The 16,001-nt window shown below is 46.1% G+C and overlaps 1 protein-coding gene across 2 annotated transcripts in view; it reads right to left on the bottom strand.

The window, feature by feature from the left end:
• NEURL1 (neuralized E3 ubiquitin protein ligase 1) overlaps positions 1–16,001 on the bottom strand; it is a 102,565-nt gene that overhangs the window by 39,847 nt on the left and 46,717 nt on the right. The window contains exon 1 of one of the 2 annotated variants that reach the window (XM_069098876.1): positions 3,287–3,537. The exons of the other annotated variant lie outside the window; for it this stretch is intronic. Within the exon in view, the coding sequence (XP_068954977.1) occupies positions 3,287–3,320 (34 nt within the window). The 5' untranslated portion in view covers positions 3,321–3,537. Of the gene's footprint in view, positions 1–3,286; positions 3,538–16,001 lie in introns of those variants that run through there. 2 annotated transcript variants of the gene reach the window in all.

Below are 16,001 nucleotides of genomic sequence, written 5' to 3'. Positions count from 1 at the left end.
ACATATCTACAGGCACACAGAGGGACATATAGACACAAACATACAGAAACATACATATACAGACACAGAGGGGCATACCACACACACACACACACACACACCCTGCCCAGATGGCCTTAGCAACTCCCCCTTTCTAACCAGTCAGTTTCGCCCTCATGGGCCTCAAAAAAACAAAAAACCCCACAGACTCAAAATAAACAAAACCCTCAATCCCCAAACCCTAAATCCCATTATGAAAATACAATTAAGAAAATGTCTTCAGTGAACAAGCCTTAAAGGCATCCGAAATTCCAGTCTTTTTACCCCAAATCCACAGCGAGGACTGGAGCAGAGGTGGAGGAAGAGGATTAAACCAAGCAGCGGCCTCCCTGGTTCCTAGTCCCCAGACTACTCTGCTCACTCTGTGTGTCATAGCTGGGCTCCCTGGGGGGCACCAACAAGCTCTGAGCTCTCCTCCCCTCTCCCTTTCCCCTCCCCATCCCACACCTGCCCTTCCATGCTGCCCACCTTCCTTCCCTCTCTACTCTCTCCATCTTTACCTCTCCTTTCTTCTTACCTCCTCTGTCCGTCCCCTCCCTTCTCCTCCTTTCCTCTCTATTTCTCTCTCTCTCTTCTTCCCTCTCCTCTAATTCCCTCGGTCAATATCACTGACTAGCCAAAAGGCTTGGCCAACCAACCCCAGAGTCTTTTTAAGGAAAATGGGCCCATTGCTGAGGGGATGGCCAAGAGGGCCCAGAGCCTTGGTGGTGAGGGACTGAGGAAAGGAAAGGAACCAAGCATTTATTAAACACCAGCTATGTGTGAGGTACTGTGCTAATGACCTAGTCGATATCTCATTTGATAATCTGGATTGAGCAGGAGACAGAGGGGACGGGGTGGGAGGGACAAGGCACAAGGCAAAGGCAGAAGAGGGGTAATGGAGAAGAACCAGAGGGCACCCTATGGCATGAGACTCAAATCCCCAAGCTACTGACAACTCCTAAAGGTGCTTCTTGGGTCTTCTAGGGTGAGAAGGCATTTGAAGAGACCACTGCCAGCCTCTCAGTCTAGTCTCTCAGCTCCCACTTTTCCTGCCCCCCCTCCCCAATGCTGACCCTGAGGCTCAATCTCCCCCAAAGAAAGCCTGCCCCTTTCTCTGCCCCTCAGCAGGTCTCCAGTCCTCAGCTGTCCTCTTCACAAAACCCTTTTACATCAAAGGCCCTTATGCTAATGTGGCTGGAGGCTTGCCCTAAGGCTCTAATTACTTCTCCTCCCTTCTTTGCTGGGGGCTGGCCAGAAACTGACCTATGGGGTTTGCCTGAAATCTCAATCCATAATAGGCCTTCAATCCAGGCAGTGACCCTATGGCCACTCTCCCTTTGCCAGTCTTTTGGGACTAGGGACTTCAGAGAGGAGACCTACCTGCATTATATCTTGTTTATCTTGGCTCCGTGAGCCCCCTCTCCTAGCGCCAAGAGCCAATCCCAAGCCAGGCCAGGCCAGAAGGGGTCTGGGCAGAAGCTTCTGGCACTGCCCCCTTAACTAGCTCCTGGATTCTGAGCCTGCCAGGGCCACCCATCTGTCACTTTCTCCTTTCCAACCCTCAAGATTAAATTCATTGCCTTTTAAGAGAGCCAATCATCTGTGTTTTTCTCTTCTCCACCCTGTCTCCCCCCCTCCCCAACCAGCTTTTCCTTTTCTTATTAGAAATTAGACACCCTGGAGTTTAAGACTTCTAGAGAGAGACCAGGGCTGGAGGGAAGGAATGTCCAGTCCAGAGAGAACCACTGGTGGTTGACCACATCAAAATCCCCCTCACCAGTCATGAACTCTGTTCTTGTGCTTTTTCTAGGAAGCCAGTGGAAGTTTAGAAGCTAACTCTCCCTTACCCCCACATCTACTCTGGTTCCCCCATTGATTTGGTTCCCAGCTCTCCTAGGATGCCCTGTCCAAGGCCATTGACCCCATCTGACCCAGGCCCCAATGGAGAGATGGAATAAAATAGCCATCCCATTACCCAAAGTCTGGTTCAAAGTGGGGGCCAGAGAAAGCCAGTTTAAGTCCCTCGGGGCTGGAAAAAAAAAAAACAGCTCCAAAGGGCTCTGATGACAAAACATAGGGCTGGAGTGGGGAGGGCATCCTCCCCACATACTGTAACTGATGATACAACATCAGCCATGTTGCTACCAAAACGACAAGTGCTTCCAGGAAGCGTTGTGAAAGCCCCAGACATCCTGGCACAGCCTCGGTCAGCCCTGCTGAGCCTGGAGGTGCCCAGGGTAGCCAAGCAGATCTCTCCTGGCTCTCAGAGATCCAGAATCAACCTGTTCAGAAGGTTCCCAGAGCCATCAGCTCTCTCTCAAACCCCAACTCGGGGAGAATAAAACGAGGAAAGAAGAGCAAAGCCAGGATTCAGGAACTGCCGAGCCTGGGAAGAGAGGGCACCAGCCAGCCATCCCTCTGCTTGGTGTCTGGCTGTGTGGCTTTAGACTGAGGGCCCTAGAGTGTGTGTGGCTTCACTGCCCAATGCACTCACCCTCAGAGTAAACCTCAGATCCTTCCCCTTACTGTATAAGTGTGAACACACATACATGTATACATTCGATCACATACAACCACACCCACAGAACATGGCACATACACATACATATGACACGGCTTACTCATAGCACACATCTTCAGGCACATATATTCAAACACACAATCCACAGCTACCACCTACATGAACACATACGTGTTCCCTCGTGTCCTCATGTAACCCAGTATGATATCCAGGCAGTGCAGCACAAGGCCCAACACCCATTTGTTTCAGGGACCTTTGGTTCTGTTTCCATAGGTATAAGATACCCTGGAACTCTCACCCCACTAGGCGGGGATATGGATACCAACATGGGGGAGGTAAGATGATAAGGAGATTTGCTGGCCATCTGTCCGCCTGCCTCTGGGCTGGTGGCTGCCAGGGAAGCCTGGCCTTCTCCCTCACTCTCCCTCTCTGCCTTTGCTTTTCCTCTTGCCCCTGGATCAATAAGAGCTCTTCCCGAAAGCTGATCATCACCCAAGCCTCGGGCTGTCTGCCCCCTGCTCCTGCCCCCCTTGCCCTCAGACCCTGGAACCCAGCACACAGCCAACCAACTCTGGATCATGGAAGAAGCATGACAATGACAGCAAGCCCTGGGCACACTTCACGCCGCCCTGGGACACCCTCCCTCCCAGAGCCGGGTGCTTTGCCACAGGAGACTGGGCTGGGCTTGGGGACAAGGGCTGGCGGGGGTAGGGGGTGTGCTGCAGAAGGGGTTCTGTTCCTTACCATAGAGGGTGCTCCGGGTGATCTGTCCCCCCATGGCCGGCAGCAGGGTGTGGGCACTGCCACCTCGGGGCCTCTGTCACAGAGGGCTGGTGCTGGTGGGGACCTCCCTAGGGGCAGGCATGACCAGCAGCTGGCATCTCTCTCGCACACACGCAGACTCCCAGCTTGAACAGCTTAGTGCCTGCACACACACACACACACACACACACAGATACACACACACACATACACCCCCACTCGCTAATGCACTGCTCACCGTCTCCAGCAGCTTCCACCCACTTTCAGACCCTCCCTCCCTCCTCCCTCCCTCTCCTGGTACAGGCAATAGGCGCTGTCATGTTTATTTACATAAGGAGGAGGAGACTGGAGTCTTCCTGAAATAGACAGAGAGTGCAGAGCCTTCTGTCGGTGCAACAGCCCCCTGTGAACACAATGTGGGAGATGCTTGCACACCTATCCCCTGCACGTGCAGTCACATGCGCAAGGACACGCCATCCCACCGACCAAGACACACATTCACACCTGCTCCGCACCAAGGCTCATGCCCTTCATAGACAAGCCCGCAATTACACACACACACACGAGACACAGTCAAACACACTTGTACACGCCTATGTGTACACACATTTACATGCATGTCACATGCTAATGACAGCATGTTCAAGTTGGAAGGGACCTCAGGAGCCAGTGTTATTGTGACACATGACACATGCACACAGTCTCTCACACACATTCATTGCATTCATATGTGCACACACACACCACACTGCATGCATTCACAAGGAGTCTCAGCTTCTCTCTCTCCTTCACTCTTTCCTTCTCTTTCTGTCTCTCTCTTCCCACCTACTCTTTCCTTCCCTTCCTCCCTCCCTTTCTTTCTCTTTCTTTCCCCCACTCTTTCCTTCCCTCTCTCCCTCTCTATCCTTCACTCTTTCCTTCTCTCTGTTTCTCTCCCCCCTCACTCTTTCCTTCCTTTCTCTCTCTCTCTCTCTCTCTCTCTCTCTCTCTCTCTCTCTCTCTCTCTCTCTCTCTCTCTCTCTCTCTCTCTCTCTCTCTCTCTCCCCTCTCTCTCTCTCTCTCTCTCTCTCTCTCTCTCTCTCTCTCTCTCTCTCTCCCCATCTCTTCCCCCTCTCTCCTCTCTCTCCATTCCCTTTCCCTTTCTTGCTCTCTTTATACACACACATACACACACAAACATACACACAGGCCTCCCCATCTTCACTACTATATTCTCAACAGAACCACCCCAGAAACAAGGCAAGTTATCCCAAAGCAACAGGCTCCTGAATGTGGGGAACAGAGTCAAGGGAAATGGTGTAGGGTGGTACAGAGCCCCCTACACCTTGGCAGAAGGTGACAGACATCAGGGACAAAATGGGATTGAGAGACAGAGTTTAGTTCCCATGACCAGAGGAAATACTGAAAGAAAGGGGGAGAAAGGGATCTTCCTCTTGAGGCAATAGCATATGTGCACCCTCAGGTCCCTAAAGTACCTTCCCTCCTCTTCTGTCCTCTAAGCCAGCTGTGACCTCTGCTGCCCCAACCCCAGAGGGCTCAGTGTTAGCCAGCAGCTGTTAGATCTCTAGGCAGAGAGCACTGAGGAGTCCTGGGGCTCTCTTCCCACACACATACACCGGTCTGTCCCCATCAAGCCCCCACTTCCTCCCCAGCCCCAGCAAAGCTCTGAGGCCAGAATGTTTCCAGTTTCAGCCTCAGGAAGAAGCTGAGTGGGTGAAAAATGGGTGCAGCTGCCTGTGGGGAGCAGAGGGCCGGAAAGGGCAGGATTATGTTATCAGATGGATGGTCCAGGTCTCTTAGACTGACAGGACCGGACAAAGGTAAGAAGCTGCGTCAACATTCTCAAGGGATGAGGAGAAATCAGTCAGCCACCATACTCTGTGGCTGTCTTCTCCTCCCTTTGCCAGGGGAACTGGTGAGGCGGAAGGCTCAGGGCCCTGGATGCAGGTGCCTGGGAGAGGAACTGTCAGCCAAATCTAGGTAGGCAGGAAGGGAAGGACCCAACTCATTCATCATCTTGGTTCACTTGCTGCCCCTCAGCCTGGTGATGTATCGGTACCAGGTAATGTGCAGGAGCCGGCTCAAACAAGCCCATTGTTAAATTCTCAAGGTGAGCATTTTTACACCTCAGAAATCTTCAACATTTACAAATCAGGGTTTAATTTATTGTTTTGTGAATTTGTGAATGTCTAGACTTAAGAAAGTGATGGAAAATTGTTAACAATGCACACTAAACTTACAAGAGTAATATATACACATATCTACATGTGTATTTGGAGAGCTGGTTGTTAAACATTTACTAGTATATGACAGGTTATATGTCTGAGCTTTTGGTGGCTAAGGTTCCCATTCACCAAACACCTCTTACCCACCAACCTAGCCCCCGAAAAAAAAAATCCCCTCTGGCACCCAGTAGAAACCAGTTGTGTCTATACTTACATATATACATATACATTTTCACCATCATCATTGCTAATATTAACATAGAACTTTAAGGTCTGTAAAGCACTTTACAAATATTAACTCGTTTTTTTCTCACAACAACCCTGGGAAACAAGTGCTATTATTATCCCTATTTTACAGAGAAGAAAAATGAGGGAAGCAGAGGTTAAGTGACTTGCCCAGGGTCACACAAGTAATAAGTGTCTGAGGCTGGATTTGAACTCAGGTCTTCCAGACCCCAGTCTAGTACTCTCTCCATGGAACCAACCACCTAGCACACATGAGCACATGACTACACATCTCCCCTGAAAGAACATAGGCTTGGGGCGGCTAGGTGGTACAGTGAATAGAGCACTGGTCCTGGAGTCAGGAAGGCCTGAGTTCAAATTCAGTCTCAGACACTTAACACAAAAATTAGCTGTGTGACCTTGGGCAAATCACTTAACCCCAATTGCCCTCCAAAAAGCAAAAAAAAAAAAAAAAAAGCTCTTTGAGGGCAGAAGCTTAACTGTCATTTCGTCATTTCTTATTTTGTATCCCCAGAGCTTAGCTTGGTGCTTGGCACACAGAAGGTGTTTAATAAATGCTTGTTGATTTACTGTCTGATTGATAGATACATACATGCACAGATTTCTTTTTTTTTATCTTAAATGGTTTCAAGTGTTTTTGTCCCATCTGCCTAAACATTGCTGCTATTGTTCAGTCATTTCAGTCCTGTCTGACTCTTCATGACCCCATTTGGGGTTTTCTTGGCAGAGATACTGGTGTGGTTTACCATTTCCTTCTCCAGCTCATTTTACAGATGAGGAAACTGAGGCAAACAGGGTGAAATGATTTGCCCAGGGTCACATAGCTAGGAAGTGTCTGAGGCCAGATTTGAACTCAGAAAGAAGAGTCCTCCTGACTTCAGACCTGACACTCTATCCACTATGTCACCTAGCTGCCCCCTATCTAACTTAAATAAAGGCTGAACCCTGTTTTATGTTTCTGGATGTGCCTAAGGTCTGGATCAAGGCCAAGTGCTGAGTACAAAAAAGCATTTACTGTATGCAGAGCACTGTGCTAGGGGACTGGGAGAGATGAAAACTTTACATAAATAAGATATTAACAACCCTCAAGAAGTTTATAGTCCAGATTTGCTGAACAGTGTTAATATTTTTCCTGGACTTGGGATTCCATTGGTGTAGCGAGAAAATTCTATGAATGAACATCTACACCTTACAGTCTCAGAGGGCTACCTTAGGCACTGAAAGGTTATGTGCCTTGCTCAGTGTGAGCACAGAATGAGTCAGAGGCAAGGCTTAAACTGAGGGCTTCTTATTTCTCTATCCATTGAGCCACACTCTCACCATCAGCATTATCAATAGGGATTGGATTGATTATTTCTTTGGTACAGGGAACTCCAAGGAAGACACTTCTTCTTTTCAATATAAGCCAATACCCTCTCAGCAATTTATAGTCAGAAAGTGTCAAACTCTCTGCAACACTGAAAAGGGCTAGAATCATATTGAAATGTAATTGGGAAATTTTAACAAAATTTTTTAAAATGCAATATGACCTAGATAGTGTTAATTTGTGGTTTTCTGAGTCAGAATGTGGCCCCAAAGATTGACGTCTATTTGACTTTGACACCAGTGTGAACATTCAGAGGCTACGAGATTCGCCCAGGGTCACACAGCAAGTATGTGTCTAAAGCAGGGCTTCAAGACTGGCTCTCTATCCAGTTTGCCGTGGTTGCTGGTTGTTGTTATTATTATCATTAATCTTGATTAATAATTATAATGATTTATAATAATAATAAATTATTATTGTTATGATACATACTAGTTGTGACCTTGAGTAACGTCACTTAATTTCTCCATTCTCTAGACTCTGACCTATCTTTCCAGTCTAATTGGACATTATTTCCCCTTCTCCCACACTCTTTGATCCAGTCAAACTGGCCTTCTCTCTGTTCCTCACACATATAACACTCCATCTCCCCTCCAAGGTTTTGCACAGGCTGTATCCCACATGCCTGGAATGCATGCTTTCCTTATTTCTACTTCATAGAACCCTTCCCTCTCTTCAAGGCACAGCTCAAGCACCATCTTCTGTATGAAGCCTTTACTGATCCCTCCCAAGCTCTAGCTGAGACAGGAAGTGGCACCATCATAACTGACATCAGTGTTCCATACTTCTCAGTCGCCCACCCTTTACCTCATTTTCCAAGGCTGAGCAAATGCAAATCTTTGGCTTCCTCAAGTGATACTTTCCCACCCTTCTTTCCTACAAGCTTCCCTACCATGGCCATTCTCACAGTCCCAAATTGCCTCAGGGCCTCATCCAGACCCTTCTACCCATTCTTCAGAGGAAACTGAAACTCAGAGTTGGGTTGCCTCTTTTATCACTCTGAATCCTTTTCTCTTTTTTACTCAAAGAAGCAAGATCTGTCTAACCGTACTGTGAACAGGCCACATGTGGCTAGGAAAAGATATTAGACCAAGTGACTAAGAGAGCAAAGAGTAAGGTTTTTTAAATGATGTCCTGAAAATGATACTAAAATGTACCTATCAGGGACCCCTCTCTTTATGAAAGATTGAAAGGAGAAAACTTAGAGTAGTGAGGCCCACCTGCAGAGCCAGAGATGACCCTGACCCGACCCTTCTTCAGATCCCAGGAGGATAGGCAGGTACGGCATTATTGCCCCGTTTTATAGATGGGACAACTGAGGACCATAGGGTTAAGTGATCTGTCCAGTTAGTGATGAAAGCTAAAGTATAATTCAGGGCTCCTCACTTCTAGTTAGAGTCAGTGCATTTGGAGTAAATGGAGTAGGGGAGCTTAATCATGGGGAAGAGTGGAGGAAGATAGAGAGATCCATGGGATTTTGGATAATGATGGAGGAAGTCCTAGATAGTAATGCTATCCCCAGAAGAACATGGCCATTAGTTTCTGGAGACTAGAACAGAGCTTGGGATTTAAATGTTTATTTATTCATTTTCAAAATCTGCAACAAAAGAAAAGTGTTTTTTGTCTATGAGTTGTGCCCAAAAGGCTGAGGTCTTTTCTCTCATCTCTGCTGGGCCAGAGCCCAGGACTACTAACCCCCTGTTTCTGCCTCTCCCAAGGTCAGGCGGAGAGCCAATGCCCAGATCTGCAAAGAGAGTGTGGCTTCTCTGACCAGGACAAAGTAGAAATTACAGGGCCCAGGGATGTTGTCATCCTGAAGACAGGAGTCTCATCAGTGCGAGCTGCCACCAGTCAGCTCAGTAAACACCCTCCTTCCCCCATGTGAATAGGGAGAGAAGGACAATGTCTATGAGGATGCAATATGCAACTTGAGTTCTGAAGGCCCTCTGATAACCTCAGTCCCAATCGAGACCAACTCAGACACATTTATCCACATGTGTGATGTGTATGCATGGGTGTACACACCCATGCATACATGCATATACCCAAACACACTCTCACACATGTCCATGTTTATTGATATACACACATATACAGACACTTCCTGAGGGGTTCAACAAACAGAGTGTGGCTACCCAGAGAAATTTCCACCCCAGCCCACAGCCACTGTGGCAAGTCTAAGCTGAGGGGAAATAAAGAACCAGGATCGATTAGTGCACATTTTCATTTCTGCCCTTTTGGCCCTGGCGTCTTCAGAGCCTCTATTAATAGTAAACATTTGTTTTTAGTAAACAGCAGCATCGATGGGACCTAAGAGCTTCTTGGTGGATGGATAAGTCTGGCTCAATCTTGCTCACAAGCCTAGCTGAAAGGGGGTGGGAGGTAGGGTCAGAGGAGGCTCTGGCCCCAAAAAGGAGACCTGAAGTGAAGATCTGTTCCCCAAGTTATTCTCTATTCTAAAGCAGAGAATATTTATTTTTAATGCAGTTCTGTGATTGCTAATTACATACATATATATGTATGTATGTATATATTATGCATAACATATGCATTTATATGCACAATATATACTAGTATAAGACCAAGAAGAGGTACTTAGGGGGCCTGCTTTAATGAAAAGCAGAATAGTTTGTCTGGAAATGGTAACCCCTAAAATGCTAGAAGACAGTTCTTTTAGGTAAGTTTATAATAATCTTGTCTACACTGTAGCTTACTCAGCAAACATGGACTTTTTCACAGTACAAACATAAACTTGTCCCAGTTACCATAATGGCTAAATTATTGGAGTCTTAATTAATTGAATCTTACTGTTTTGGACCTGTAACTTAGGCCCGTGGAGTAGAAAGGAAAAGTGAGAAGAAAATCCTTATCTTTATGAGAAGGAAAAATAGGGAATAAGAGCCATATTCTCCTTGGGGAGCCCCTGGTCGGGAGGGGTTGGGGAGGGACATGGCTTCCATCCTTAGTCTGAGGGAGACAGACACAAACACTGATACAAGACAGAAGACACACACCAGAGATGTGTAAACATAGGCATGACGGATTCCGGCTGTACATGCTACAGATCTCAGAATTGGCTGGAGACTTGGGACTCTGTGCTCACAGCCCAGCTACAAGCAGCCAGGGGTCCCCTTGTCCAGCCCCCTCAGGCCGTCCAAAGCACATTCCAACCACAGGTTACACCAACTCGTTTAGCCCCTCCTCTGCTTCCATGGCTCTGGTGGAAAAGGGGGAATCCAAGAGGGGCTGGGACCTCTCTCCTTAGCTGTCTCCAAGGTCTGCCACATGCAAATAAACTATCCCTCCTTCCCATCCCCACCCTTTCCCGACGGGAGCTAAGCTCCTCCTCTAGAGTAAATGCAACTGAGGCCAAGTGGAGACAGACCCATTCCTACCCCTTCCTGTGGCCTCCCTCAGCACCATCACAACCTTGCTCCCCAATGCTCCCTACAAAAGACTCACACCTATGATCTCTTACCTCCGTGATCTCAAGGACTCCAATTCACCCAACCATTTAATAAGTCTTTCCTGAACTCTGTTTCTGGACAAGTTATGGGGAGATGGCGATGGGGGCAGGAAGGAGAGAGAGACAGAGACAGGAGGAGGGGAGAGGGGAAGAAAGGAGGGGAGGGGAGGGGAGGAGAGGAGAGGAGAGGAGAGGAGAGGAGAGGAGACAGGGAGGCAGAGACACAGAGAGAAGGCACAGATTCAGAACCTGCCCTCAGTGAGCACTGCCAGGAAATAATCATAACTGACATTTATATAGCACTTTAAAGTTTTCAAAACACTTGACCTACATTCTCTCATTTGAGCTTCTGAAACACCTTGCAAGAGAGGCATTACAGGCATTATTAATGAGGCCTCCCTGAGCCTCAATTTTTTCATCTGTGAAATGGGGATAAAAATAGCATCTGCCTCTCAAAGTTGCCGTGAGGATCTAATGAGACAATGTACAGAAAGTGCCTCGATACTTTTTATGTTAGCAAAGAATTAGAAACTAAGTAGATGATGCCATCGAATGGTGAATGGCTAAAGAAATTGTGGGGCGCACCGTAATGGGGTTTAACCGTGCTCCTAAGCATCTGAGCTAGACTGGAACCCAGGTCTTCCTGGTGCCCAAGATCTACCACACCCTGGGAGACAAGCAGCAAAAACAGCAGAGAGTAGAAAGACAGGGAAAGAAGAGCCTGATACTCTCTGATGCCAAAACCGTCAGCGTAGGGTCCTGGAACCGGGGCTGAGAATCCAGAGAGGAAGTTTGGGAGGCAGGTGGGAGTGATTCCCATCCATGAGATGCTGAGACAGAAACTGGAAAAAACAAAAAAACAAACCCTGGGAAAGACGAGGAGTGGGGATGAGGCAGAAAAAGAGAAAAGAGCTGTCTTCATTAACTGTCCCACTTTTCCTCACCTAGACCTGGGGAGTTACCTAGAATGAAGCCAGAGTTTAAAACAAGCAAACACCAGAGCATGTGGGGGACGTCTCATAGGATCCAAACTCCAACTACTAAGTAACTAAGGCCGGCCCCCACCATCTATTGGAGCAATAACCAAGATGGTCCTGCCTATATTTCCTGCCTCCCACCTTTGCTCAGGCTTGGCTCCTTCCCCCACCTCACCCCCACCCCAGAGTGCTCATCCTTCACCCTTCCCTCTACCTCAATCCTTCCCCAGGGTTAGCTAGGGGCATGTTAATGTAGAGGTTGATGCATCTCTGCACCCAAACTGGTCCCAGATGAACTGGTCCCAGAGAGCTGGCAACCCAAGGGTTAATACGGCAACAGAATAAGCAAATAAAACTTCAGCTCCTACCCCCAGACATTTCCTCCAGAATGGCTTCCTGCAGCTGTCCCAATCTTCCTATTTACATATTCAGCCATTCACTGCTTGGTCTCTGCCCCCTACCCTTCTCCCTCCCCACTCCCTCCCTCCCTAGTCTTTTCCCCCCTTGGCTCAAGCTTCCAGTTCCAAGATGCCAGGCCTGGTCTCATATCTTGCATCTTTCCCTCTGGCCACCTAAATAGCCCTAAGCAGGGCTGGCCATCTAGACCAGGGACAAGGACAGAGAATATAAGGGGGTCCCCATGTGACCCTTACTCTAGAAATCAGGAAACCTGAGCTTCAGCTTTTAGCAGCCTAGGAGTCGTAGGTTGGTTGGTCAGATATATATCAAGCAGTGCTCTACCAATCAAGAAATAAAAGCATTTATTAAACACCAACTATTTACCAGGCATTGTGCTAAGACATAAGGATCCAAAGACAAAAGTGGGTAACCCTCGTCCTTGAGAAAATCTAGACAAGGGAGAGAGCATATACAAAATATATCAAAGATAATTTGGGGGAAGGGGAGGCACTGGAAATTAAAGGGATCAGGAAAGGCATCCTATAGAAGATGACACTTGAGCTGAGCTTAATGGCAGAAGCAAGGAGGGAGGGCAAACCTGGGAGAGGGCACAACCAAAGCAAAAGTCTAGAGACAGGGGATGAAGTGCTATGTATGAAGACTAGTAATAAGGTCAGAGTCACTGGAACATAATGTTTCTGAAGGGGAATAATGTATAAGAAGGTTAGAAAGACATATGGGGTCAGGTTGTGAAAGGCTTTAAATAGTCAAGCAGAGGGGCAGCTGGGTGGCGATGTGAATAGAACATCGACCCTGAAGTCCTGAGTTCAAATCCAGTCTCAGACACTTAACATACACACACAAAAAAACCAGCCGTGACCTTAGGCAAATCACTTAACCCCAACTGCCCTACCTTCCCCTCTCAAAAAAAAAAATAGTCAAGCAGAAGAGTTTATCTTTTATCCTAAGGTGATTTAAAAAAAAAACCATTGGAGTTTATTGAGTAGGAGGATGACATGGTCAGGATTATGCTTTAAGAAAATCACTTTTTAAAAAAAAGAGGGGGCGGCTAGGTGGCTCAGTGAATAGAGCACCAGCCCAGGAGTCAGGAGGACCTGATTTCAAATTTGGCCTCAGATACTTAACACTTACTAGCCCTCTGACCTTGGGCAAGTCACTTAACCCCAACTGCCCTGCCTTCCCCCCTCCAAAAAGCAACAAAAGAAGAAGAAAATCACTTTGGATGGACAAGACAAAGACCAATCCATTACAGATGCCAACATAGGCCAGCTAGATGGTGCAGTGGATAGAGCACTGGACCTGTAGTCAAGAGGTTCTGAGTTCAAATCCAAACTCAGATACTAGATGTAAGACCTCAGGCAAGTCACTTAACCCAAATGCCTCCAAAAAAAAAAAAAAAAGATAACAAATCTATTGCAAGGATCCAGGCAAGTGGTAATAGAGGCCTGAAGGAGGGTGGTGGCTACATGTGTGGAGGATGCATGCCCACCTACCTACCCTTGGACTCTGTCTGACACTTCCCCAAGATCTGTTGGGAGGCATTTTTATCCACTGGAAAGAGATGCATGCTCCCTGACCTTGCCCTCCCTTCCCCTAGCACTACCACCAGTGAGAGCCGCAAGGTGTACCCTAAAATACAGAGCACCAGACAAGCTTTTAGAAGAGGAATGGGCCCTGAGGGCCAAGAGCCTGTGGGACCATCTCTCCCAGCCCACAGCACAGTCATTCTCTCCCCAGCCCGGGTCCTCAAGAAAGTACTTACAGCTCAGCTATAAGACCCTAATCTTGGGTCCTTGGTAAACTCATTAAGGTCTTCATAGGGGGCTTGTCTGTATAGTTGATCAGGACACCCCTTAGGATGCTTTGATGAGGTATGAGTTCTCTAAATGAGGCAGAGTAGTTGGAAATGACATAGAGTTTAAGATCTGAAAGGAAGTAAGAGCTATTTTGATCCCTTCATTTTACAAATGAGGAACCTGAGATGGAGACAGGTTAAATGACTTGCCTAGAGTCACACAGCCAGGGTCAGAGACAGGATTTTATATTTCAGTTGATGGAATTACAGAAGGTAATGAGTAAGTGACCAAGAGGAGCTGTCAAGATCTTAAATGAGATTCTTACAGTCTGTGCTCCCTTTAGATAGCATGAAGAGATGTTTCTGTCAAGCTTGACAGAATTAAGGGATAGCCAGTCATTGTCTGGCTAAAGGACTGACCATGACCCTGCAGACTCCTTTATTTTATTTTTCTGGAGGCAATAAGGGTTAAGTGACTTGCCCAAGGTCACACAATTACTAAGTTGAGGCCAGATTTGAACTCTTTATTTTATTTTTATTTTATTTTATTTTTCTGGAGGCAATAAGGGTTAAGTGACTTACCCAAGGTCACACAACTACTAAGTTGAGGCCGCATTTGAACTCAGGTCCTCCTGATTCCATCCCTGGTGTTCTATCCAATGTACTACCTAGCTACTCTTTCTAGTCACTCTTTTTAAAAAGCAAGACCCTTGTGTGTTTCTAAGGACTCAGTGTAGACATGGCATAACTCTGGATAGTTGATCTCAGGAGAAAAGAACCAGCTAGTAGGGAGATCTCAGCTCTTCATAAAAACTGTCTTTTCCTAGAGAGTAGTGAAAGAGGAGAGTTTTCTCTCTTATTCCTCCCAACCTTGGCAGACCCCACTCCCAGCAAGGATTAGACCCAGCAGAGACACGGGGAGCAACATAAGGACACCCTGAGATTTCAAAAGGACACCAGGGACCGACAGAGCTTCAGGAACATGTTGCCTGAACCATGTGCATTCTCTATGAGGGTGATTCTCTTCTAGTGACCTCTGCCTATGTGAGCACTCTTCCCATTGACCTTGCACTTCAGGTTTATGGGAGAAATGTTTTGTCACTATTATTCTTACTATGCTATTATAGCAAATGCCTTTTCTTGGAGCTGTGTCCTCTGGCTTACTATTAAAAGTATGTGTATCAGTAGGAGCTCGCAGGCTATAATTTTTGGAGTTTCACCCCTCAGAGTACCTTGAACATGAGGTAGTAATCCCCCAGGAGCCCAACCTGCACACATGAGTTGATGGGGGAGATAGCTTGATAGACAAGGAAATCCCACTAATCCTTGGGACAATGATCCTGAGTTTGTCTCTTTAGAAAAATGTCTTTTATAATTACATATAGAGATAGATAAATAGAGGTATAGATAGATATAGGCCTATATCTCTCTCTCTATATATATATGCCTATGTCTGTATCTATAGATATAGAAATATATAAATATTAAAAAGATTTAATAGATATATAACATATACTATATAAATATATCTATAGATATATAACATAAATATTAGAGATTTAATAGATATATACTATATAAATATAGCTATAGATAACATATAATATAAATATACCTATAGATAATATATAATATAAATATAGCTATAGATAATGTATAATATAAATATAGATATGATACATAATCTATAGATATAGGCCTATATCTATATATCTACACATATCTATACATCTATACTTATATCTATCTATACATCTATATATAAATGATATAGTGAGATATATCCATACCTATCCATACCTATATCTATCTATCTATCTATCTATCTATCTATCTATCTATCTATCTATCTATCTATCTATCTCTAGGAGGCAGCTCGGTGGCTCAGTGGACACAGCACTGGAGTTAGGAAGACCTGAGTTCAAATTTAGTCTCAGACACTTACTAGCTACATGACCCTGGGCAAGTCACTTAACCTTTGTTTGCCTTATTCCCTGGAGAAGGAAATGGCAAATCACTCCAGTATCTTTACCAAGAAAACCCCATAGAGGTCATTGGTGTGCTATGGTCCATGGGTCATGGAGAGTCAGACATGACTGAATGATAATATATACGTATCATCTATGTATCTATCTATTTATCTATCTATCTATCTATCATCTATCTATCTATCTATCTATCTATCTATCTATCTATCTATCTATC

Source organism: Petaurus breviceps, unplaced genomic scaffold (genome assembly GCF_028583685.1).
Source record: "Petaurus breviceps papuanus isolate PSGF00001 unplaced genomic scaffold, PetGlider_PUasm1.0 37, whole genome shotgun sequence".
NCBI classification, from domain to species: Eukaryota; Metazoa; Chordata; class Mammalia; order Diprotodontia; family Petauridae; genus Petaurus; species Petaurus breviceps.
The sequence above is the reverse complement of the archived record's forward strand: the minus strand, read 5'-3'. Positions and strand labels throughout refer to the sequence as shown.